Here is a 25469-nt window from a genome sequence, read left to right on the forward strand (position 1 = left end):
TAGAGTATGTACTCTGTCATCTAACACACTAACATAAAAGCTAGCAAGCAGTAAAAATGTGTTATCTGCATAAAAGACTAATTGGTTGACTTCATGCTTAGCTAGTAATGTGTGCTAATATTAGCTTGCTGTAACTAGCCAGGCTGAATTCTTTGCTAATATTGACTAAAGATCTTGGCTGATTTGATGTTATTTTTATGTTGGAAATTTAAATATTAATGAAAATAAATTACATTTTTGTCCTGCAGGCTCCTCAATTTAAAAATTCATTGCCAAGAAAAATTCAAAAGTGATTTCTGTACCTATAATCTAACATTTATGTTACAGTTAAAGTTAGAACAATCCTAAAATTTGAGAATATAGTTAATCATATGGACACGTTTTCATTGATTAAAATGACTTCTGATGTTGGTTTACCTCTTATTCAAGACCTCACAGGTAGGTTTATGATAAAGCTGTGGTCTTGTGTGATTTATTGACCCTCTAAATTCTTGAGTCTCTAACACACTGATGTTCTTTTCACCTGTCTCATTTCTTTTTCCAAGTCGTTCATCGGTTGTCCGTCCTGAGGGCTGCTGGGAGGAGATCGCCTTCCCAGACGACGGAGACGCAGACGGCGGCGTTTCTTCTTCTTTTCGTACAAAATCTCGTTCTGAGAAAAAAAATCAACAGAATTAATCAGCATTTAAATAACAGAGCAGACAAAGTGCTTCTGGACAAGGTAAACAAATTCAAAAAGAACTTCTTCCAACTTCTTCAAGCTTTGCTCTTTATGTTTAAACTGGTTGCTTTCCTGTCGGTCATGAATGAGTCTCACCAGCCATCCTCCGGTGATGATCAGAGCGTTTTTGCCCGGTTGGGTGAAGAAAGGTTCTGCGGGTTTCTTTTTGCGTTGATGGACAGTTTGAGGTTCGTTCCTCCTGTTGGCCTGACGACTGCTCAGCTTCTCACTGCAGACACACAAAGCAACAAACATCTTGTCTTACATCCCTGTTTGTTGCTCAAAGAAAGATGTTGAGGTACAACAAGGGACACAGGACTTAATATCAGGCATCCTGGTTGATGCCAACTTGGTTTGACAAATTTAAACTGCTGAAGATCAAAGAAACCACCAAAGTGGTTTCCTAACCCTTTGATGCGCAGTGTATGTCAGCAGATACCCATTTTCAGTTGGATTTGGGTCACTTTTGACTCATGTTGTGCATCACAGTAAAACTCAAGATGGAGAGTTAAAAATGAGGATAAAAATAGATCTAGTGATGCTACAAACTTTGTACAACTCCAACTGGAGACCTTCAAAACCTGATACAGCTGTTCCACATCTGCAGTAGTGACCCTTAAAATCAGGAAATACACTTCGATGCTTTGACCCCACAACCTGAAGGCCTGTTATCTTTTATAGAATAAAATTGCCAAAACCCCAAAGCCAGAAACTGTAAGAACCATAAAATTGTCGGATTTTTCGACTGCTCCATTGGGAAAATTGGCCAAATCTGAACTCCATATGTCTCATTTTAAAATATATTATATGGAAGTACGAGCTAAGTGTCCTGTTGCATTTTATACAGATAGGAATCTGTGGAAAGTGGTGGTGGAGTACAGTGGTGTGTTTAGCATTTTGGATAATCTCTCATTGGCAGTGTAGATGAAGAAATAAATATAAATAAAGGTTCTTCTATGTTTATTCTCAAGCTTATTTAATCTATAAGTCTGCTCAGTGCTTCTGATGAGTGGTTCCATCAAAAAAAAAAAAAAAAAATCAAACTTTTACAATTTCTGCCTGTCAGTCTCAGAAACAAAAGTATTGTCTGTTATATTCATAGAACCAGTTTAAAACTTCAAAACTGTTTGACTTGGATGAGACCATCTAATATTGTAGATTTTGTGGTAGAACTTGTCAAACCTGCTCAATTAGTTATCAAAGTTAAACGAAAACTACTTTTTTCCATGTTCCTGACCAAGTATTTTGCATATTAAAGTACTCTGTATGTTAAATTTTGTATTATTGTGATATCCAGCAACATGTGGTCCAGAAAATATCACCAGTTCATTTCTGGAGTATCAGTTTTTGTTGTTTGTGTGAGCTGAACAACTTTTTTTGGGACTTTTTAGGACAGCTTCATTTTTTTTTTTCAATATTTCAACTCTCCCATAATTCAAGATTATTTGATCTACTTGTCCAATATTACAGATTCTGAATCAATGACATGATGAGAAATAACAGTAAAAAATTCAGGTTTTTATCTTTAATAGTTCCTTTGATATCGTAGCCCAAACAGCCTCATCACAAACTGTTGAAGTAACCATTAGGACTTGTAGGGTACGTATACTCTGTCCAGTGCAGCGTTGTGTTGACAGTAGCTCTTTAAAAACTTCTTAAAACACACCAAAAACCACTTCAAACACACTTTTTATACCTCAAACAGAAGGTTTAAGATCTAATATTCCCTGAAAGAAAGTCTCAGTAAGAACCAAATCTGAGGAAGAACCAGAGGCAGAAAGTGAACAGGTAGATTCAGAACTTCATCCATATTTGATGCATTCAGTCAAAGGTAATTAAGCTCAGTGTGTGATGATGATAATATGATGGGAAATAATAAAAAATGAAGTTTTTATCTATAATAGTTCCTCAGATATTGTTGTTCAAACAGCCTCAACTTTCAAACCTGCTGAAAGAGGGTTGACAGGAAATTTTTGATCTCGGAAAGCTTTTAATCGATGTAAAATTTCAGATACCATTTTAAATATCCACATTTCATGATGAAACAGTTTGAAGGCATGGTTGAGCCTGAAGATTTGAGGTGAAATAAACCCGCATGTTGGACGAAGTAGCGTGTAATTCGACCTACTTGACGTCTTCTCCGTAGTGAATCTGCATGTCGTCCGTCAGAAGGGAACAGGAATATCCGATGTTCTCTGCCGTTTCTGGGGAGAAACAACAAATAAATCAAGAAGAAACGAACACGACAACTTCTCCTAACCCTGTTATCAGGATTCAGTCCAGTTGTATGCATTAGAAGTGACGCTACCTTTCTTATCTCCAGTCAGGACCCAGATCTTGATGTCGGCCTTGGCCAGCTTGGCGATGGTCTCCGGCACTCCGTCCTGCAGTTTGTCCTCGATGGCGGTCGCTCCGATCAGCTAAATACAGAAACACCGATGGTTAGACGTGACAGACGATGTTTTCCATTTTACAGATATTTACTTGAAAGTTTGAGGTCTTTGAAGCTGTTAAGAAAGAACGTGTCCTTCAAAAGCTCCAAACACCATTTTTTCAGTGAAGATATCCAATAAATAGATGGTGTATGTGGGTGTGTGTATGTTGGTATGTTTGTGTGTGTGGGTCTGTATGTCTGTTCGTATGTCTACGTATGTGTGTGAATGTATACGATTGTGTATCTGTGTGTATATTTGTGGGGGGGTGGGAGGTTTCGGGTTTTTTATAGTGTTATTTTTGTTTTTATCCTCTGTGAGGCACTTTGTGTTGCTATACTGTATGAAAAGTGCCATATAAATAAAGTTGACTTGATTTGATAAATTCAAATATTTCATCCAACAAAAACACATTTTCCAATAATCTCAACTTACACCGCATCATAACCTGTTAAAATATCAGACTAAACTAACACTTTAGGACCTTAGTTTCATTTGTAGATCAGTTAGGTTATTCTCCATAATTACAAATTCCATATGTAGTTTGGTAAATTAGAATTATTTATCATCTTTGTAGGGTTTTAATCCCTCTAATTATGAATTATTCACCACTGTTGGATCTGAACATCAGTATTTACACTTGTTGGGTTCATTCATGAGGTAAATTATGTTTATTTTCATACTCAGCTGTTTTAAATGTTCTTTAAAAGAAACAGCAGCTCAGTTTCCTGTCCACTCACCATCAGGTTCTTCTCGATCTGTTCGTACACTTGGTCCAGGGCGGCGTCTCGGTTCGTCAACGTTAGCTGGGCGTCTTTGTGCTTCCTGGACCAGGCTTCGTACTCCTCGGCGCTGATGTCTTTGTAGCACAAACACAGCGTCCTCAAGGTCTCGTTGGCGAAGACCTGAAAAAACAACGACCGTGAGGAAACAAAGCCCGATTCTGTGGAACAGTCTGAAGCGGTGGAAACAGACGGAGTCTACTCACGTCCAGAGCCGTCTGGGTGGTCTCCTTGTGTCTGGAGTTGGCCGCCAGTCGCTCATAGATGACGGTGTCGGCTCCTTTACAGTACAGACGAATACGACCATCAGGAAACTTCACTGGAAGACCAAAGAAAGACAGAAATGGAGGCGCATAGTCACGGTTTTACAGTAAAAATTTTCAAAGTTAAATCCAAATCCTGCGGTAAACAAATCAGCATTCACCTGAACAGCAGTTTTGCGTCTCATTTTTGTCACTTTGTGTCTTGGTTTTGTCACTTTGTTTCATGTTTTTGTCATTTTGTGTCTCGAATTTGTCATTTTGCGTTTCGAATTTGTTGTTCTACGTCTCGTTTTTGTCATTTTGTCTCATTTGTCATTTTGTCTTGAATTTGTTGTGTGTCTCGTTTGTCATTTTGTGTCTTTATTTTGTTATTTTATGTCTCGTTTTTGTCATATTGTGTCTTGTTTTTGTCGTTTTGTGTCCCGTTTTTGTTGTTTTGTACTTTGTTTTTGTAATTTTCTGTTTCGGTTTTGTCATGTTTTTCCAGAATCGGCATGCAACCCAAAAACAAGCAGACTTGTATGTCACTTGAGAATCTACGCTGACAGTGAAATTAGACATTTAACAACATAAAAAGCCAGATTACATGATTAAATCCTGGGATAGTTCTAGTCTATCAATCATGCTTGAGTTGCATTAATGTGTTAAGTGTGTATTTATGCTGTATTTTCAATTTCTGGTCTTTTTTTGACCCTTCAGATTGCTGCATGCCTCAGCCTTAAGAGCATTCCTTCATCATTTTCAGCTGTATTCTCTTAACTTTTTATACTTTAGGACCATAAAATACTCCAAGATTTAGCATTTTACTTTGTTGTTTGCTTCCAAGTTTCTAAAAACGATATGGACTGCGAGTTTTCTGCAGTTTAACTTTGACCTTTTGAAGTGTGATTGCGTGTTTGTGTTCGTACAGATGATGGACATGCGCTTGCGGTCCGAGTTGAAGTCGAGCAGCGCCAGCATCTCGTAGGTGGTCTCCTGGTCCATCTCCCTGATGGTGATGGTGTCCTGAGTACGAGACAGAAACACGAAGCCGAAGTTCCTGGCAGCCGTCACCAAGGCACCTTCATCTGGAGACGCCGCCTGATAAATCAGTTCACCTGACAGGAACAAACCAAAGCACGCCTGTCAACACCTGCAGCTTCATTCTTTACAATGACGATTTTAAAGCATCGTGTTTTTTGATCCCAATTTTTTGTCATCAGATCATCAGAACAGAAAGTTCAGTAGAAAACCACAAATTCATACATTTTGGGAACCTAAACCATCAATTCTGAATCAATGACATGATGAGAAATAACAGTGAGAATTCCAGGTTTTTATCTTTAATAGTTTGAGATATTGTTGTTCAAAAAGCCTCATTACGGGTGTCAAAGTAGCCAGTAGAACATGTAGGGTATGTATACTCTGTCCAATGCAGTGACAGTAGATTGAAATATCCAACATTTCTGATTTTAAAATAGCTTCAAGCAAATCAGAGATGGTTGAGCAGAAGAAAACTGAAGCTCTGAGATAGAATAACTTTTGTATTTATGGTTTCATTGCACAGATCTGTTGCTTAATCTTTGTTGGAACCTCAACTCCAGTTTTACCGTCTTTGTTCTCGACCATGACTGTGTGGCAGAGCGACAGCAGCTTGAAGAACTCCATAGCGTCTCTGTCCTTCTTGGATCGGACGTGAGCCACCAGGTAGTTATCCATGAACTGGAACTTCTTGTCAGCGTAGCGGTTCCAGTTCCAGTCCACCGGCTGATGGGGAACATAGAAAGCCTCGTTTAGCCATTCCTCTGAGCACATTAGCCCATATTTTTACCACAAAGATGAGTTTTTATAATAAAGTTGGACTGGTTCTTGATACTATTGGCTTGTTTCGCTGGTAAAGCTGATTTTTTTTACCCTTCCTCGGTCCAGTGACACTCCTTCAGCAGTGGTTGGGTCACCTGAGGGGAATAAAAAACAAAAACCAGTGAGGAGAAACCTGCAGAAACAATACAAGGTGCAGCAACACGCACACCTATAAAAACAAATAGAAGACACAGACGGTGATAGGAATGCACCTGAATATTTTTACCATTTTATTTCCTTATCTACGCTACTTTATGGTTCATTTTAATGATTTTGTGTCTGGCTCTTTGTGCTGCGTCTTTTATAAATGTTGTTTGTTCGGCACTTATCTTCATTCTAGAGGTCTGAGGTTTGCCAAATGGAAGATTAAAAGTTTTGTGTTTGTCTTTTTTTTTGTTTTTTTTACAAATACATGATGTAATACAAATCGAACTGATCTTTGCTGTCGTTGCTACAAACGGCCAGCAGGTGTCGCTCTTTTGCCATCAACTGAGTTCACAGAGAACCAGTTTAAGCCCTCTAAAACCACACAGATCAGTTTAAAAGAATTTACTGATATTTTAATATCGTTTCATCTCAAAAACATTAGATTTTTAGAACTATTTCTGCTCGAACATCTCTCATTTGCCTGACATCTTTACAGCATAAAATGCAGAAATTTATAAAGATATTTGTGAAGTTTTAGCTTCATATACCATATATTTTCCTAAAGACGATTGTTTAAAGGATAGCCTGTCAATCTACTTTTAAAATCCTGAAACTTTGGTGGTACAACTTGTCAAGTTCATCGAAAAAAAACCCTTCTTTTTCCTTTTCTGTCACCAAGTATTTTATATTAAAGTATTCTACATGTTTAGTTTTGTGTTACTGTCACATGCAGCTACATGTGGTTCAGAAAATATCACTAGTTAATGTCAGTATGATCAGTTATTTTTTTAATTTGAGCTCAAAGATGCAACTTTTAATGGCGGCTTCATATTTTTTTCATATTTCAATTTACCCATAATCAGAGATTCTTTGATCTATTTGTCCAGTATTACAGATTCTGAATCAATGACATGATGAGAAATAACAGAAAATTTCAGGTTTTATCTTTAATAGTTCCTCAGATGTTGTTGAAGTAACCAGCAGACTCTGTAGGGTACGTATACTGGTGGTGGAGATTGTTCTGTTTAAAAAGATCTAAAAACACACACACAAAAAAACATAAAACACAATTGTTTTACCTCAAATGGAATGTTTAAGATCGAATGTTTTCCCAAAGAAAGTTTAACAGTTCCTCAGATGTTGTTGTTCAAACAGACTCAGATTTCAATGTGAGGAAAAACCTGATGGAAGTGGGTCGACAACCGTATCTTGGAAAGTATTTGAAGAATGAATCTAAAATATCACAGGTACCATTTTAAATATTCATAGTTTATTATCAAACAGTTTCAAGTAAATCAGAGATGGTCGAGCAGAAGATCCCTGATTGTTAGAGATGGAAAAAACACTTATTTTAATCAGTACTTTCCAGGCATGTGCAGCAATTTGAGCTTAAATCATCATTTCATTCATTAAGTAAATACTCCAAGCACTGGATGGTTCTGCCTCCCGAAATGTGTGAGTTTATGTTTTTCTACTCAACATTTAGATATTTTTTGGACTGCTGGTGAGACAAAATGAGACATCTGATGGCAGTAAGTTGGGTTCTGAAGTGACTAAATGATGAATTCATTAAAATAATCATTAGCTGTAGCTCTATCAATGATAATTACAACAATTTTACAGTTGAAAAAGCTACTTTATTAATCAGTCGGTGGACAGATAGGTCCTGTTAGACACATTTCAAACAGAAAATGCCGCATGTTGTCATGTTCCAGCTCCTAATACAGCAGGATCTGCAGTTTTGTTTAGTCTTATCTGACATTTAACATCATTAAGTTTGGTTTTTGGAAAGGGTCCGGTAAAACATTTGGTCTAGAATGTTGATTTTTTTACATTTGTTAGTCCAAACTATTAATCAGTCAGTGGAGGAAATACTCACCTGACTGATCAAGAATGGAAATAATTCTTAGCTGCAGTTAAAATACCAAAAAATCTGAGAATTTCTCTAAGAAATCATTAAACAGAACCTGGATGAGCATCACAAACTGGATGGATGGATTAACCCATTAAATATAACTAATTAATTTAAAAAAAAGGCAGTTTTATCTAAATTCACATCATTTTCTAACTGTGTTACCACCAACAACAGGCTACAAACCCATCTAGACTTTTGTAAATGACTTTTAAGACCGGTTAAGAACTTTTTGGAAGAACTTCTTACATCCTTAAGACTTGCAGTGTCAGTCTTTACCTCTCTTGGTTTTATTTTACCAACACTGCCAGACCTCTTCTGGTGTTTTTTAACTTCTGTACTTTGGTTTTAATCTGGTGTTTGAGGATAATAAAGTCTGTTGGTACCGTAGCTTCGCCCAGAGATGGTGCACTTCTTAAACGCCATGATGTTCTGTGTCAGAGTTCCCGTCTTGTCGGAGAAGATGTACTCGATCTGACCGAGCTGCTCATTCAAGGTGGTGGTTCGAGCCTGTTTAATGGAGAAATGTACACGTTAGAAGGACAGAAAGCACCGGATATAAGCTGCTGGTGTAAATCCTGCTTTTTGATGCTGCACCCGGGAGCTCTGCAGTTAAAACGGAGGTCAAACATCCCAATTTGTGGTCCAGTTTAGCCCAAAACTTTAAAGATAGTTTGTCAATATTAAGAAAAAAAAGGTCTTTATCTGTAAAATGTTACACCTTCTGAAAGAAAACCGATGCATTCTAACATTAATATTCATAGAATCAGAAGAAGAGGCAAACGAAGAATTGGAAGAAGATGAAAAAGAATGGGAAGAAGAAGAAGAAGGAGAAGATAAATTGTAAGAAGATGCAGAAGCAGCATGGAAAGAAGAAGAATGAGGAGAAGAATTGGAAGAAGAAGAAGAGGACAAAGATGAAGAAGCAGTATGGAGAGAAGAATGAGGAGGAGAAGAAGAATTTGAAGAAGAAATATGAACAGAAGAAGCAGAACAAGAAGAATTGGAAGGACAAGAACAAGAAGAGGAGGCAGAGGAAGACGAAGCATGAAAAGAAGATGAAGAAAAAGACGAAGAATCATGAGAAGAAGGCGACGAAGACGAAGAAGAAGGCGAAGAAGACGAAGAAGCAGAAGAATATGAAGAAGCATGAGAAGAAGAAGATGAAGAAGAAGAAAAAGCATGAGAAGAAGACGACGAAGAAGCAGTATGAAAAGAAGAAGATGAAGAAGAAGTGTACCTTGGCTGGTGTGTCTTTCTCTGCAAAATACATCTGCAGGTCCCAGTTGATGAACTTACTCTGTCCGAGTCGAATCACCTCCACACTGTTCATGAAGCAGACAAATAGGTTGTTTTACAAAACGTGCGCCAAATTTTAACATGAGCTGTGCTGTCCCCTTTATGGATATTTTTTGCATTTTTTTCGGAGTTTAACACGACTTTAGGCTCAGTTGTTGCTCTTTCCAGTCAGGATTTGTCTCATCTTTGGGGACATGTTTAGCATATTTGTGGTAGTTTACCATTACTACGTGGTCATCTTTTGTTCTTTCTAGATTCTTTGCATCTCTTTATTGTTATTTATATTGAGCATTTTCGGTTGGGTTGTGTCTCTTTTCATGAACAAAATGCCTACAATGGGGACTCTTACCCAGAAGCCTTTGGGTCAGGAAGCTTGATCAACAACCTATCTATGTGTGTTTTGTATGTATACAAATGTTTTTTGCATGTACCTACATTGAATATGCAAAGTATGCAGCATTGTGCAATGATTGTCCCCAAGACAGTTTTTATTGTGAACAAATACACAGATTAAGTTCATGTACAGCGGCTTAGACACTTCTACAGTTATGAAAGTAGAGCATAAACTGTGTGTTACTATTGAGAAAAGTGAAAATCCCATCTAACCCAAGTCTTCTTTTCCTGGCAGTGCAATCTAGGCAGTAGTACAAAAGTCTGCATTTAGTGCCAGCGTGTAACTTCACGAATATGTGGAGAAGAACCAGACTTTTTGATTTGACTGACCTGACGTAGAGTGAAATGGGCACCATGGTGTTGAGGACGATGATGTATCCCCAGAAGCTGAGGAAGCCTCTGTAGGAGGCGCCCTGGTCTTTGCCGTCATACAGATACCAGGCTTTAGATCCGATCTCCTCGTACCAGTAGGTGTGACCGATGGCCAGACCAGCCGCCACCAGGATGAGCAGCGCAAAGATCTACAGTGACAGAAGCAGTTATTTACCAAGAGACTGTCAAATGGGTCGTTACACCTCAGTTCACCAAATATTTACAAATGTTCACACCTAAACATCTCATATTTATCAGAGTTTGTTTCTGTGCAGGTTATTTTTGCGCCGTTTTCTTCTAACCAATCTGTGGGTCAATGTTTAAAGAGCCACAATCTGAGAAAGAATGTAGCTGCATCACTTGTATCACTTGAAAATTCTGCTCAAAGCAAATTTTAAAAAGCAAAACACGTCAGAAATGTGATCGTAAATGACGATGGAACCATTGATCAGGAGATAAAAACTAGTGTTGACTTACTGTGTAAACCATGTAGTTCATCAGCTCATCAATTTTGGTCCTCTTGAATCTGGTTTTGCCGCCGTTCCTCATGATCTTGGTGTCGGCTCCTGCAGCAACGTGCATTATATTGGTCATTAACGATCAGTTAATAATAAACCCAAATATTCACAAACAGTCAATCAGAATCAGTTTAATCGCCAAGTAGGTTAAAAAGTGTTACAGGTGATTAAAAATAAGCATTACAAGACAAGTAAGAGATTAGTAAGTAATAAAAATAGATGTATGTTGATGCTATTGAGTCAACTGACAGCCGTTTATAAGCAATTTAAGGAAACATCTTCAAGTATCTTGGTTTGTCCAAAGAGGAGGGTAAAAGCCAAACATATTTCCATTTATCATGTGAGAGTAGGAAAAGCAGCAAATTCTGACATCTGAGAAACTGAAAAAGAAAAATCGAGATTTGAATGATGAATGAGTTTGGAAATTGAGCAGAATATTCTTCTGTCGTGAATAATTTCAGCTCTAAAGCATATTTTTTCTTTGATTTAGATGCAATTAAAAAAAACTATTTCCAATTTTAAATATGCACTGATCGTTTATTTTTGGTTTCAAGCTATTAAACATCCAATAACGGTGATTGTTATGCCGATATAGAGCTTTTGTTTAATGGATTGCAAAACAAAGATGATATTTATGTTCTTTTCCCTAATTTCGAGCACTGCATGTCTCACGAACCTGCGAAGATGACCAGGCCGTGACACTCCTCGGTGTTCCGGACCTTGCAGCCTCTCAGCAGCATGTTGTCCAGTTCTAACGGGTACTGCTCCTGGTTCCACTCCATCATCCCCAAGAACTTATCCAGACGGTTGTTCGGCTCTTCACACTTGATCAAGGCTTCAAAACAGACGGGAGGACACAAGGACGGCTTTAATTTGATGGGTCATGGAGCATGAAAATGCTCAGGAGGTGTTGAGATGCTTAACTCTAGATGTAGATCTTTTAACATCAACGATTAATATCCTCATTTGCTGACGTCTAATTGTTTGTTTACTTGTTAAACCAGTTTTAAAAGAAATATACATTAGAAGTTAAATGAATATCAGCTCCAAATATCGATTATTGGTCCCCTGATTACTAAGAATCACAATCAGACATGAATAAACTAAATGAGGTTTTCTGAAGGGATTTTTCTCGGTTTCTGTGATTGTGAACAACTCTTACCATTAAACTCAGCCAGCTGCTGTTCCTCCTGAAGCATCTCGTCGGTCACTCGGAGTCCCATCTTGAATTTCAGGTTGGTTTCTCTGCAACAGGAAGACAGTCTGAACTTAATACTGAAGACTAAGGAAAATATGGATTGTAATGGGACAAACTTGGGAAAATGAACAAAACAATAGAATAACTCAAGTATTAAAGGGTTTCTTGCCCGAGTTACTACAGTTTTATTCATGAAAATTGGTTCTCTAATGTACTGAAAACATGATCCACATGTCTTTAACAGTAACACTGTTCCATTAGAGGCGTCCTGTTTGTTTGATTTAAAGGCGTTTCCCACTTTATCACAGAATACATGCTGGACACGGAGTATGACTTGGCAGAGCCGCTTTAACTTGGCAAAAAGCTCTGCACAAATTTACTTTACTCCTATCAGTGAGTAAGTTGTTGACCGAATGCTCGAGAGAAACACTGATTAAACACACTGATCCAACACTCCAGTCCCAGGTTTTAAAGTAGCATTCAGTACAGACAGTAAACCTGATAACTTAGCGCATACTCTACAAGTTTTTTTCCCCCACTGAAAGTAGAATTAAAAGTTTAAAAGTCTTACCCGTCGAGTTCAGCCGTTTCTACGTAACAGAGGCTGTTTGGGTTGGAGCTGGACAACAGCAGGATGTCGGCCTGAAGAGAACAGAAACGGACATTTTAACCATGTAGCGTCCAGATGGGTTTATTATCTCATTTACAATCTGCATAAAACAACATTCAAAGACTTAAACCTGCTAGAAATCAAACAAGTCAAGAATCTATGAACTATCTAGCACTGAAATGTGGAGTTTTATAGTTATTCATCATCTCAGGTCTGAAATCATGGTTAGATGACACAATGCAACCCTTCATCTAACTCTATAAAGTTAAAGAAACTAGAGGGTGTTAGCATTATTATAGCGGCCTGCAGTTTGCTAGCGACCAAATGCATCTTTCCTGGATCCCAGAAACTGCAAAACAGCTTGGTGTTGATAAAATTTCCACAAAATTATGAGATCCAGAAGCTTCCACGTCTGCAGGGACTTCATCACACTAGGTAGTTCTACAAACTGGGTTTCATAGATAATCCTGTTACCGATAAACTGAACCCAACAGTCGAATTCCTTCTTTGCCGTTCATCCGTCCATCACATGGACATCTTGTGCCATCGTTGACGGGACATGGCCAACAATTTCAGTTTCTTAAAAGAAGGTAACTTAGCCAAAGTTCCAAAAGTGTTCTGGATCTACCAAATGTGGTTTCACTTCCTGTTTGGTTCAGGTCCATATGCACGGTTAGCACAGTTCCAGCACCGTCAAAGGACACAAGCCTGCCTAATTTTTTTTTTTAAATGATAGTTTTAATCATTCTAATTTGGTTTGGCTCAACAGCTTTATGTGGAGCGACGACATCAGAACCATAAACTGGATAAAAAAAAAAAGATTTAACAACTGTGATGTCACTCATTGGTTTGTTAACTACGGTTTTCAAGCTACGAGTTTGGATTTTGGAAAGTGGATGTAACAAGTATGACGTGGATCTGACTGACAGCACAGGATGAAACAGTAGTAATTTATCAATCACAAGGTAGCCCTACCCTAAAACATCCCCCATTTTATTGACTATTTTACTCTAAAGAGGACCATAATTTACAAAATTAACATCCTACTGTATTAAAAACTCTTTAAACTAGCTATGGAGTTCATAAACTCATTGGAAAAATGTTTACTGAGGTAACAAATCTAGTGAGAAAGAGCATCCTTTTCTTATAAACTTTCATAGAGGAGTCACCCCCTGCTGGCTGTTAGAAAAAAATTAAGGGTTCAGGACTTTTTAGACTAGGAGTCTATGGACAAAGCACATTTTTACTGCTTTACGGGACTTTAAATGTTACCAACTTTTGACTGTTGTAGCGCAGAATTGTAGCAAATAAGAAAATAATTTTTCAGAATTTTGAATCTGGATTTACACACCTGTAGTACCAAAACTCTTCACAAAAGATTTGTTGTTGCCAGCAGATGTGGACAGTTTAAATTCAGCAGAGTCTTACTGAAGCAGACTGCCTCAGTGTTCAATTTAAGATTCTGTTATTTAGTTTTTTAAATGCTCTCACTATTGACACATTTAAAATACTGCATTTTTTTCAAGTTGTACATATTGACACCGTAGTTTATCTGGCAGACTGTTCTTAGAGACCTTATACTACTAGTTATCTACATAGATTTAAGCTGTTAAATGTGAATTACCTTCAAATTTTAAACCTTTAACCTCTCACCTTAATGTATTAAAATTTGGATGCTTGGGTGATGTGTAATCCTGCTACAGTTTGATGTACAGGTTAATGTGCTCCCGTCAAGATATTTTGGCTATAAAATATGTCTGGAATTTACTTCTGCTAAAACTATCTCATTTTGACAAATTAGGGATCTTTTTTGGCTAGATGGATGCGTCGCAAAGTTTGTTGGGGTCAAAGGTGCCATATTGTTTTGTCAAAGTTGGTCAAGAAGAAAAAAAAAAAAAAGTCACTCATTCTGAATCATCATACCGGAATAAAGTCGTTTTTCTTCATTCGAACCACGTCACCAACCTGGATGTCCCTCCATTTTGCCTCCTGAAACCTGAAACAGAGGTCGTTTATTTTCTTTATTAATGTCACAAACCACTTGAACAGCTGAAATTCCTCATAAAACGTTGGCGTCCATTTTTAGCGAGCAATAAATAACTTGGATCTAACCTGCCGTTCAGGAGGACTTCAGACTTCCTGTTGTTGATCTCCTTGTCCATCCTGTGACGTGCCTAGAAGAAAAAAAATCAAATAAGAATCCCAAAAAATAACATATTGCATGCATAATTACATAGCTTTGTGTTAGACTTCTCGTGCCTTTCTGGTGTTTAACGCGTTAGCTTTAGCTAGATGTCATAAACCAACACACAAGTCTTTGTCATGGTGCCCAATTTCTGGCTAAACTCCCAAAGTGCTCACAGCTCACCAACATAACTCCCTACAGTCCAAATGACCACCTCATGAGTGCCTCATGTGGTCGCTACAGTATGAAATGGCAAGAAAAGTAGCTCCCCCTGATGGCACATCTAAAAACTACAGCTGATCTGCAATACAGGTTCTGGCATGCATGTAGAGAATTCTTGCTTTTGAGGATTTTTGGAGTCTCGATAGACCCAATCCTCTACACATCTTGCAGTTTTATGAATAAAAGGTGCACAAGGTGGTCAAATTTGAGCTAGAGGCTAAATGTGGACCGTGAAAATCAAAGTTCTTTCTCATTTCTAAGCTGCATCGAGTCTTACCAGATCATCCACCAGGTCTTTGATGGCAGTTACTCCCAGCACCACGACCAGCGGGATAAGTGTGGTGTACCAGGGCAGGGTGGAAATATCTGGAATAATCTGACAAGTAGACAAACATTTAATGATTCTTCTTGTTTTTGTAAGACTCTAGGTCAGAAGACATATTTTTAGACGTACCTGTAAGATGAGCAGAGCCAGGAAGTAAAGGTTGGCCGCTCTCTTCAGCTGCTCATACAGGTTCAGGGGCAGGAAGGTGAGGGCGTTGTACTTGTAGGTCTTAATGGCGTTCCCCTGCAAAAACACACAGAAAACACAATGACAGGTTAGTATTTGGTTTCATGCTACAAACTATGCCATAAAAAGGATATTTTTTCCACTGTAATTTTTCAGTCAACTTTGTGTTATTTGACAGAGTTTCCCTATTTTGCTAAAGTACAGATAATAAGTAAAATCAAGGAGAAAGTGAACATTTACATATTAATGGCAACAAAAACTGTAAAAAAAAACCAAAAAAAAACTAAAATCTAGATTTTTACATATAGAAATTTGTTCTTTTACACCGTTTTCCTGGGAAGTTACACTATTTTCTTAACAGTATTTAAGTCAGTGAAAAATATCTTTCACAGGTCTTTGTCGTTTTGGAAAAAAATATGTACATTAAGGACCGAAAAATGGTGTCATTTCTGATTTTTTTGTTAAAATTACAGATAATATTCACCAAAATCACAGAAAAAGTAAAAGTATGAATTCACATTTTGACAGCATAAAATAAACAGGCCAAAACTTCAGTAAAATGTTCTCCAGTGATGTTTCACTGCATTTAAATTAGAAAAAAAATAAAATAAAATCATTCTTTTTCAGATATTTGCAGTGATTTGAAAGAAAAATATTTATATTAAGATTTGACAAACTGGTAAATAATTTTTCTGAACTGTTATTCTACAGATTACCTGTATTTTGTTAATTTATGGATAATATCTGGCAAAAGAAAACACAAAATAAAGTATTTATTTACATGTGGACTGTTTTTATAAAAAAATAAATAATGTCCACAACAATCTGTTGGGTTTTACTGTATGTAAACCATCTAGAAATATTATTTTACAGATATTTGTCATTATTCAAAGGAAAAGTATGAATATCAGGGATTGAAAAAAATGTTAAATAATTCTAAAGATTGTTATATTTCTGAAAATCCAGATAACATCTTGTATAATGACAGAAAAAACTATTTGTTTACATGTTGACTGTTAATAATTTGTTCTTTTATAACATTTTATTATATTTAAACCAGATATAAATTTCATTTCACAGATATCTGCTATTATTTTTACAGTTTTTAACAGTTTCTGAACATGATAGTATAGGACCGTGTAACACATTTTTTCTGCTAGTAGTTTTTTACTGGACTTTTCCTGTGTTTTATGAATAGTAAGACACGTTTTCAATTACAACTACTCAGCTGCGTGATGGGAAATGTAGTCTGCAGTGCTTTTGGTCCAAAATTATGACCTTCATTTTGTCTATTTGTGTCTTGTGAGTCTTCCGGTCCATTACTGAATCATTATAGTACTTTTCAGTCTTACTAAAATGTCAAATTATCGTCACAAACCTCCCAACAAACAAAAGTCTACTTAAAGAAGTCTGCTCTCTAGCCATACATGTAACCTCACTAGTTTTTAAGAACGAAAAACTTCTTTGTAGACCTGAAATCAACCAAAGCACCTACAATAATGATTTAAATTTAAAGCACAAGGGGTTGATTTCAGCTTCTGAAGGACGACTGAGTTGGAATAATCTCAGTCCTTCAGCAGGTATCAGTGCTGAGGAGGTTTAGTGTTTCTGCAGAGGATAACCATCTAAACTCTGCTCATTACGGGACGTTTTCATTGTTTCTTAATCGACTCTGCTTTGTGCAAAGAAGAATTGTCACATTAAGCCTTGAAACAAAGACGATTAGAAAGCATTTGGATGGACAGTACTGTCTAAACTACCACTGCAGCAAAGCCCAATACTTCACTGGAAGTATTGGGCTTCAGTTAAACCACCATGGGGATCCATATCCGGATTAACCGGCCGGTGTCCTGGTTCACCCTGCAGCTGGTGGGGGCATCGCTAATGAGACGGATTCATTTCATCACAGATAACCATTTGAACTCTGAGCCCTTAAAGCCTGGATTCATCTGGAGGATGAATAAAGACGAACATCAACAACCGGTTTTACTTCGTCTCCGCCAGCCGACTGCTCGATTTAAGGCTCTGATGTTTAAGAAATTCCTGTTTAAAGTTGTTTTTAGCTTCAGTCCTGCAGGCTCACGCCGGGTCTAAAGTGTCTGAGGTTGGCTCGGCCGGACGATCAGGTTTCAACCCTCACAAAGCCGATGACACGAAGCTTCAGACGCAGAAACACTCTGGTGTTCAGCAGCTGTTGAAACGCTCCGCCGGTCAGCTGGAGCGAGTGTTTTCCACATACAGGGGACTTTAAATGAACAAAAGGGCCGAGTGGTGAAGCAAAACAACCAAAGAAAAGCAAGGATTTGGCTTTACGTCTGCGCTTCGACCACTCGTCTTCTCGACAAAACAAACTTAAGTTCTGTTGTTTGTTGAGGGCGTGTCGGCTCTTTATGCTGAAGGTTTGGTTTAAGTCAACTAAATCTGACCGTTTCTTCCCTCCACCGGCTCCCTGTACGTTTTAGAATTGGTTTAAAGGTTTTGCAGATCATTTTATTAGGTTATTTAACAGAATTTATGACCCCATATGAGCCTGTTTGCAGTTTTAGACCATCAGGAGGGGCACAAAACCTGACAAAAATCTAGTGTAATTTATTTGTTCATTGTATTCCCTTTTACCCTTTATTTATTGATTTACTTTATCTATTATTGCCACTTCCAGTCTTGTTTTTAGGCTTTTACCCTGTATTTTGTGTATTCCACTTGTTCTTTTTCCTTACTTGGATGTGGTATTGTTGGCGTTTCTGTAATGATTTATTCTGAAAATCTTTTGCCATGTTTCTCTGGTCTCTGTCCTGTTTAGACTGATCGGCTTTCTGTTGTTCAACGGTTTCCTTTTAGCTTTTTTTTTTTGCAATGCCTGTAAAGCACTGTGTTATATAAACAAGCTGTTACTATCAATCTTGTTATTTTTATTCTGTTGGGACAGTGTGTAGGAGGGAGTTTGGGTAAAACCGTTGGACTTACAGAGTATCGGCTCTTCTTGATGCACAGGAAGACTTTCTTCTGAAACTCTGGCAGCTGGTGATAAGCTCGGTCGTTGGCCTTCACCTTCCAGCCCATGTCTGGAACAAAACATTTGTAAAAAAAACAATCATTTACGTCTATCTCGGGATAGATAAATAGAGCCCAAGATGAGTGTCTCACTAATTTATTGTCCAATCAAATCTGAAATGTGGAGTTAAGAAGAATGACCAGAAATGTGTCAAAGCCTTCACAGTGAAGCCAATCTTTGATATAAAATGTCATCACTTCATTTTTCTATCTTATCAAACATTACTGAGGAATTTCGTACGAATTCTTGAACTATGGCTCTTTATTTTTTGTGACATTTGGCCACTAAAGTATGATTAGTTCCTGCTTGAGTCCAATTAAAGAATGGAGTCAAAATTGCAGAAATTCCTTTAAGATTTTCAGAAGATTCATTAAAATGGAACAAACCGATAACCTGAACATATAATGCTATTTTTCCCAAATATCAGCAGGAAAAAGACAAAAATGTCCAAAAAAAAAAGTAGCTTCCTCAAGTCTGCCTAAATACATAATTTTAATCAATTTTCGGGTCATATGTAGTCTTTTGATGGAGTTTATCTAACACGCCGTCTCCAGTTTTGATGCTAAGCTAGGCTAAACAAATCCCACAACTCACCACTGGGTCTCGTCTCCACCGGGGCATGTGGAGCTCCTGGCGGTTCTTCAGGTTCCCCTTCAGAACTTACGGCCAGCTCGTCGGCCAACTCGTCGTCCGTCTCGTCGTCGCTGTACGGCATGGCCTCATCGTCGGGCCCCAGGGAGTCTGTCCACCGCCGACTCATCTTAGCACCTCGATTTTCTCTGAGAAAGAAGAAACACCTTTCTTACGCGTTCACATGACATGCTGTTGTCAAAGAAGCGTCCAGGAAGTTCTGCAACTTGTTGGACCAGAGAACCTAAAGTCATATCTGCTTCATGCAGCTACTGGCAGAATTGCACAAGATGTAAACAAGATTTAATTTATGGGTAGGTGGTACAGCGATATGGATGACAACAAGTTCCTCATGCTGGTCCCGACTGAAACACTCCTAAGGCTTACAAAAGGATGCACTCTCAGGATTATACCAATCCTTACACTCTAAGGTCACCAACTGTTACAATTTATTGGCTTTTAATCGAATGAATCGACTGCCAAGAAATAAGGTTCACACATTCATGTATAAAGTTTAACTTTTTTCCCCATTTGGTGCCACTTGGAGGTCTTCATGTGTCAGGACCTGAACTGGGAACCAACAAGTTTGGCTGCACCTTCTATATAATCAGTTAAGTCCAGTTCCTGTTTGGTGACCACAGGTTCTGGATCCGTTTATGGCTGCGTTCCAATATCTACACTACCATACTGTATAGTTTATGTGACAAAGCTTTCGACTGTCCCAGTACACAGCATGATAAATGTAACATGCAGAAAACACCCAGATATTCTGCTACATTCAGTCAACTTTTGCAATTTTCAAGCTAGCATGATTTTCTGGCCATTGTGTCCCACAATCCTCTGCAGTTACGTCACGGAGTCTTGATGAGAACTCATTTTGCACCTCAGACTGTCAGAGTTTAAGGTGTATTAATGTGATGAAGTATTTAGTCACAGTTGTACGCATACTGTATGAAATGCGTACACGTTGTAGGGCAGCTGAGCTTAAAAAAAAATGACAAAATATGCAATTTGGAACGCAGCCTTTATGAAAAACTCAAGTGGATCTGAGAAGAACCAGCTGTGATCAGAAAGAAACCGCTGAGGTGAAAATGCTATATTAGCAATGTTAGCATTAGCAGCCTATAAACAACCACAATTCCAAATTTTCCCTTTGTTTTAGTGCAGACAAAGTATCTTCTGAAAATGTTCACATTTAAGGATTTTTTTTTTTACAAAACATTATGAACAACCTGAAGTTTATTTAAAAAATGAGTTCAATTTCAACAACATTCATCCTCAGTTTATCATTTCCACATCACAACTTCCAGATCACAGAGTGTCTACAAAGGAACAGAACATTCAGCGATCTGAAACTGAATGATTTAGTATTTTACTGTTTTAACGACACAAATCACAAAAAAAAGACAAAAAAAAACCAAAAACAGGACAAAAAATTACAAAATTGAGACGAAATGACAAAAGCGAGACAAACGACATGAAGCAAAGCAAAAAAAGAGAAAAAATTTGACAAAAAGTTAGTGACAAAAAATGGACAAACAAAACGAAAAAATTACAAAAGCGAGAAACAAAACGACAAAAAAAACAAAATGACATGCTGCACAAAACAGCGAATAAAGCAAAACATGTAACGAGGAAGAAAAAGACAACACAAGCGAGACATAAATGAAACAAAATTACAAAAATAACAGACAAACAACAAAAGTCAGTCAAAAAAATAAAAACAAGACAAGATATTATGAAAATGAGACAAAATGACAAAAAAAGCAATGTAGTATTTTACTTTATGATCAAAACAACTTGTCATGGTCCAGAAATTATTTTTAATTTAAAGTTTTTATAATTTACAATCTGCAGTTAATGTCTTCTCAGGAATTTTTACACTTTAATCATACGAACTACTTCACTAGAGACTCACTGAGGCCTTTAGGATTCTGTGCAGCAAATGAATGGATAAAGTCTAGAAACACTGAAATGAAAAGGAACAAATACATGAGTTTTTAGTAGAATAAACCAAAAAAGGGCTTAATGAAATACTGAACAAAGACTGATGAATCTACAAGCTTCAGTTGTTCAAACGAGGAAGAAACAAACAAAGAAATGCTGATGGAAACAGTCAGCTGACGGCAGTCCAACCCAATGAGTTTACAAATGACACACCGTGACTCTGAAGGAAAACAAAAATCTCCTGCAGCGATCTGCCAAACAGGAACACAAACAGAAGAGAACGAGGAAATAAGGGAGACAGTCTTAAACAGCTGATCAGTTACACTAAAGTCTGCCTCAGTAGATTAAAGTAACAGAGAAAAGTCATTCTACTAAAGGAGAAAATCCACTCTGATGTGTTGTGTCGCTTCCAGACTAAAGCAAAGAACCTGGAGTTCAGGTTTAGTCTCCAATTTGACTGACAAAGCCGGTGTTGTAACGCGATGACATGGCGTTGTGTTTGTGGCGCGTATTGAAGGCACATGTGCAGAGGTGAGGAATGCCGCCACACCCTCCCTATCGTCTCCACCTTCTGGGTGTTTGCGTGAGATTATTCCGGCTAATTCGTCGCCTGTTTTTAACTCCAACTCGACACCGCAGGAGCCGGAGTGATACGGAAACCTGGTGTCCCGTTTCAGACCAAAAGACGGAGAGAAAACAGGCGAACGGGAGCCTCGACTGAGAAAGACAAAGAGGGACAATCCTCGTAATTTATATCCTGAGATAGTAAGACTGGAGGAGCAGGACAAACCTCCAACGGTGACTCAGAAAGTCTATAAATAAACCTCCATTCAGGGCCATTAAAACACAATCTGACCTTTAAAAAGCTGAAGGATGATTCCAGAACTCCAGGATATTTTACAGTAATTGTCAGATAATCCATGTAGAAAATACTAAAACATGTAGTAGTTGTGTAAATGTTCTTGGCTTGAGACCAAATCTAATAAAAAGGAGAGAAGAAACCAAATATGTCTGGAGTTCCCCCTAAAATGACATTTTTCTCTCATCCCACTCCCCTGATGACCAAACTGAATCTCAAATATAACCGTTTAAATGGAATTTAAATCTCCTTTTTTCCATTGATGTCTCTTGTAATTGTGGGAAGAAATGTTTTAATCAACATAATATTTTAAATAATAATAATTATGCATGTTTCGCACAACAACCCTGTTGACATTTGTCTTTTGTGACTCGTTTGTCAGTTTTTGCATAATTTTTATCATTTCATGTCATTATTTCGTGTCTTGTTTTTCACATTGTGTCTCATTTCTCATTTTATGACTCATTTTTGTCGTTTTATGTCAATCTGTGTGTCATTACTGTTTTGTCTCACTTTTCTCATTTTGTGTCTCGTTTTTGTCGTTTTGAGTTTCATTTGTCCTTTTATGTCCTGTTTTTCTCATTTTGCATTTCATTTTTGTCATTTTGTGTCTCGTCTTGTTTTTCTCATTTTATTCGCTTGTGTCTCATGTTTGTTTTGTGTCTTGTTTTTCTCATTTTGTGCATCATTTTTCTCGTTTTCTGTCTCATTTCTGCCGTTTTGTGTTTTGTCTCTCATTTTTCTCATTCTGTGTCTTGTTTTTGTTGTCAACATCATCCAACAGTTTTCCCAATGAATGTGTAGAGCAAAGCTATGTCCTCATATTTTTTCATATTTTCATAACACTGTCAGCCTTGACTGAATGTCGCACTCTACCTAAAAGATGCAAGATCACCACAAAAACACGCAAAATCACTACACCAGGAGGCAAAATTATGACACTAAATTGATAGAAAAAGATGAAAAAACACAAAAGACAAACCTCCGGGAAAAGGTTCAAAATCACGATAAAGATGCACAAAATTACTAGAAAAAAAATGGCAAAATTACCACAAAAAGATGCAAATCACCATAAAAACCACACAATCACTACAAAAAGGAAGTTCGTCCTCTTGGTCAGCAGTAACAGCTAGCTAAATATCTAGCTTCTACTGCTGAGAATAAGCTAGCATTAGCATGGACTAGCAACCCTGTTACTGTGATCAGAGTGGGGTTAGCAAACAACAAATAAAACATGGAATAAAAATGCTACCATTGATGTGTAAGCTGAGTCAATCAAGTCTGATAGTTTATTACCTATTATCAGGGGTGGAAAGCAACGAATTACATTTACTCACATTACTGTAATTGAGTACTTTTTAGGAGTAATTTGTAATTTTCAGAGTAGTTTTTGAAATGTGTAATTTTTACTTTTACTCAATTACATTTTGACCCAAGTATTTTACTTCACTACATTTGAAACCCCTCACGTTACTGAGTACAATATTGATAGTGAAAAAAATTAAATGCGGGCAGAAAACCAGTATGTCCCCAGAACTGAACGTCAATTGCGTGACCTTGCCTTGCGCGCGCCCTCATAATCTGGATCTACGCGTTGGAAGATGGCTATTGCTGACCGAGATATGGAGATCGTGAAGGAGGAAGAGTCCGAAGAAGACACAAATTCTGGAGAGGAAAGCCACAAAAATCCTTGGCCAAACTTAGAAGACTTATTTGCGTTCAAACGCACAAAGGGCAACAACGTTAGAATTCTGTGTAAAATGTGCCTGCCCGGCAAAACGGAGCTTTCAGCATATAAGACATCAACGTCTAATTTGCGAAAGCATGTGGTAGTAAGTTAGCACGTTTTTATTTGTTCTATCAGGTTGTAATTCTTCTTTATTACTGTATCTCTGCTCTGTGTTGTAAATCGTTCTATTTGCTAAATTCTCGGATCTTCTATTTTCTGTGTGAGTTCGCCGTTTCGTCCGGTGTTAGCTAGTCGCGGCTAGCTTGCGGTTAGCGGCTAGGCCGTGGTTTGTTGTTATTTTTCCTATATTTGTGTATAATAATATAATGTATAACAGTGGGACCCTGTGGACATTTGAATTTGAATTTTGGGATCCTGTGGGCACTTTATGTTGTGTGCATTTTGTGTTTTTGAATACTTTGATTCTTGTTTAAATTTCTTTATTCTTATCATAATGTTGTCGGTTGGACAATGGGACTGAAAAAAGTTTGCACTATACAGTACAGGTTGTGACTGTCCTTGTTTTCCTTGTGTTGAGAATCATGTTACTGAGCCTAGCTGAGCTTTTCTAAGTGTGGATGTGCACTTTAATATGCCTCAAAGTTGATTAAAACAACTTGTGCTGAACTTTATTCATGACTCATCCTTATTTTTGCATTAAATAAATTAAAGTAACGAAGTAACTTGTACTCAAATTACATTTTAAATGAAGTAATTTTGTACTTTTACTCGAGTACATTTTTAGATGGGTACTTTTACTTTTACTCTGAGTAGAATTTAAACAAAGTAAAGATACTTTTACTCAATTACATTTTTCCAGTACTTTTTTCACCTCTGCCTATTATCGATGAATGTGGAGCAGAAAATTGCAAAAGAGAAGGTTTATTATTCAAACATTTTGAAGCCTAAATGTCCTCCAATTCTGGAATGACCTACATACATTTATATGTCCTGATAGACATGCATAGATAAGGCTTTTTGGTGGGAAATCCCTGTCCGACATTTGACTCGCTGCTCCGGTGCAGTCGATGCCAGAGTTTCGGTTCACCGCTTCCCATCAGATTAATGTATAATGTGGTGGAGGAGTCCATTAGCACACCTGATAAGGTTCATTAGCCCGCCGTCCAAGAACAAACACAGGTAAAAAGCAGCGAACGGTGCCAAGAAGTCTCCAAAAAACAAACAAAGGGAAGTGAATGGGATGAATGTGGACCACAGTGGGCCTCTAAATGGAGAAACTGAAGATTTAAATTCGTCAAATCTACTTCCTCCTTTAGATTCGTCCTTTCAGAGTTTAATTGTTGAGTTTTCGTGCCATGTGTGGGGAATTCGGAGGAGACTATAGCATCAAATTAGGACTTGTTCGGGTGCAAATAATGAATAAATGATGGCTGAAACTCATTTATCTCCTTCAGTTTCAGAGTCCCTCAGCTTACTGGGGCAACAAGAGTCTTCTTTAATGCCAAAGTCCAAACACCTACTTGGAAAAGAGCCTGCCGGGATGTTGTGCCAACTCTGTGTTCCCATTTCATGCGAGAAATTCTTAACGACTTGCCTGACACGAAAATCAAGTTCAGTGTGTCATTACAGAAACATTCTCCCGTGCTCCGGTTTGAGTTTAAACATTTACAAATAAACAGGATTTAACAAGTTATCTCGTCGACGACCAATTAATCTCCACATAAGTAATTTTACAGGAATGTTTACCTGCTTGTACTTGAATGTTTTACTTGATCGTGGTGCAGTCAGTTGTAAAAACATTGAACTAATCCTGTTTTATTTCCCCACAAAACCAGACCAGCACAGAGTTGGTTTGAGCTAAATGAACATTGTTTCTGCTTCATT

At 37.7% G+C, this 25469-nt stretch overlaps 1 protein-coding gene across 1 annotated transcript in view; it reads right to left on the reverse strand.

The window, feature by feature from the left end:
• Positions 1–25469, reverse strand: part of atp8b1 (ATPase phospholipid transporting 8B1) — a 50079-nt gene that overhangs the window by 9026 nt on the left and 15584 nt on the right. The window contains exons 2-23 of the mRNA XM_051938874.1: positions 19054–19238; positions 18372–18469; positions 15351–15464; positions 15174–15272; positions 14602–14663; positions 14413–14485; positions 12451–12521; positions 11844–11926; positions 11358–11516; positions 10641–10729; positions 10122–10312; positions 9340–9424; positions 8486–8609; positions 6092–6135; positions 5788–5944; positions 5107–5295; positions 4142–4254; positions 3894–4058; positions 3030–3141; positions 2850–2925; positions 818–950; positions 524–652 (exon numbers count right to left, since the gene is read on the reverse strand). Coding sequence (XP_051794834.1) covers positions 524–652; positions 818–950; positions 2850–2925; positions 3030–3141; positions 3894–4058; positions 4142–4254; positions 5107–5295; positions 5788–5944; positions 6092–6135; positions 8486–8609; positions 9340–9424; positions 10122–10312; positions 10641–10729; positions 11358–11516; positions 11844–11926; positions 12451–12521; positions 14413–14485; positions 14602–14663; positions 15174–15272; positions 15351–15464; positions 18372–18469; positions 19054–19219 — 2532 coding nt within the window. The 5' untranslated portion in view covers positions 19220–19238. The remainder of the gene's footprint in view (positions 1–523; positions 653–817; positions 951–2849; positions 2926–3029; positions 3142–3893; positions 4059–4141; positions 4255–5106; positions 5296–5787; positions 5945–6091; positions 6136–8485; positions 8610–9339; positions 9425–10121; positions 10313–10640; positions 10730–11357; positions 11517–11843; positions 11927–12450; positions 12522–14412; positions 14486–14601; positions 14664–15173; positions 15273–15350; positions 15465–18371; positions 18470–19053; positions 19239–25469) is intronic.

This window comes from Acanthochromis polyacanthus, chromosome 18 (assembly GCF_021347895.1).
Source record: "Acanthochromis polyacanthus isolate Apoly-LR-REF ecotype Palm Island chromosome 18, KAUST_Apoly_ChrSc, whole genome shotgun sequence".
NCBI classification, from domain to species: Eukaryota; Metazoa; Chordata; class Actinopteri; family Pomacentridae; genus Acanthochromis; species Acanthochromis polyacanthus.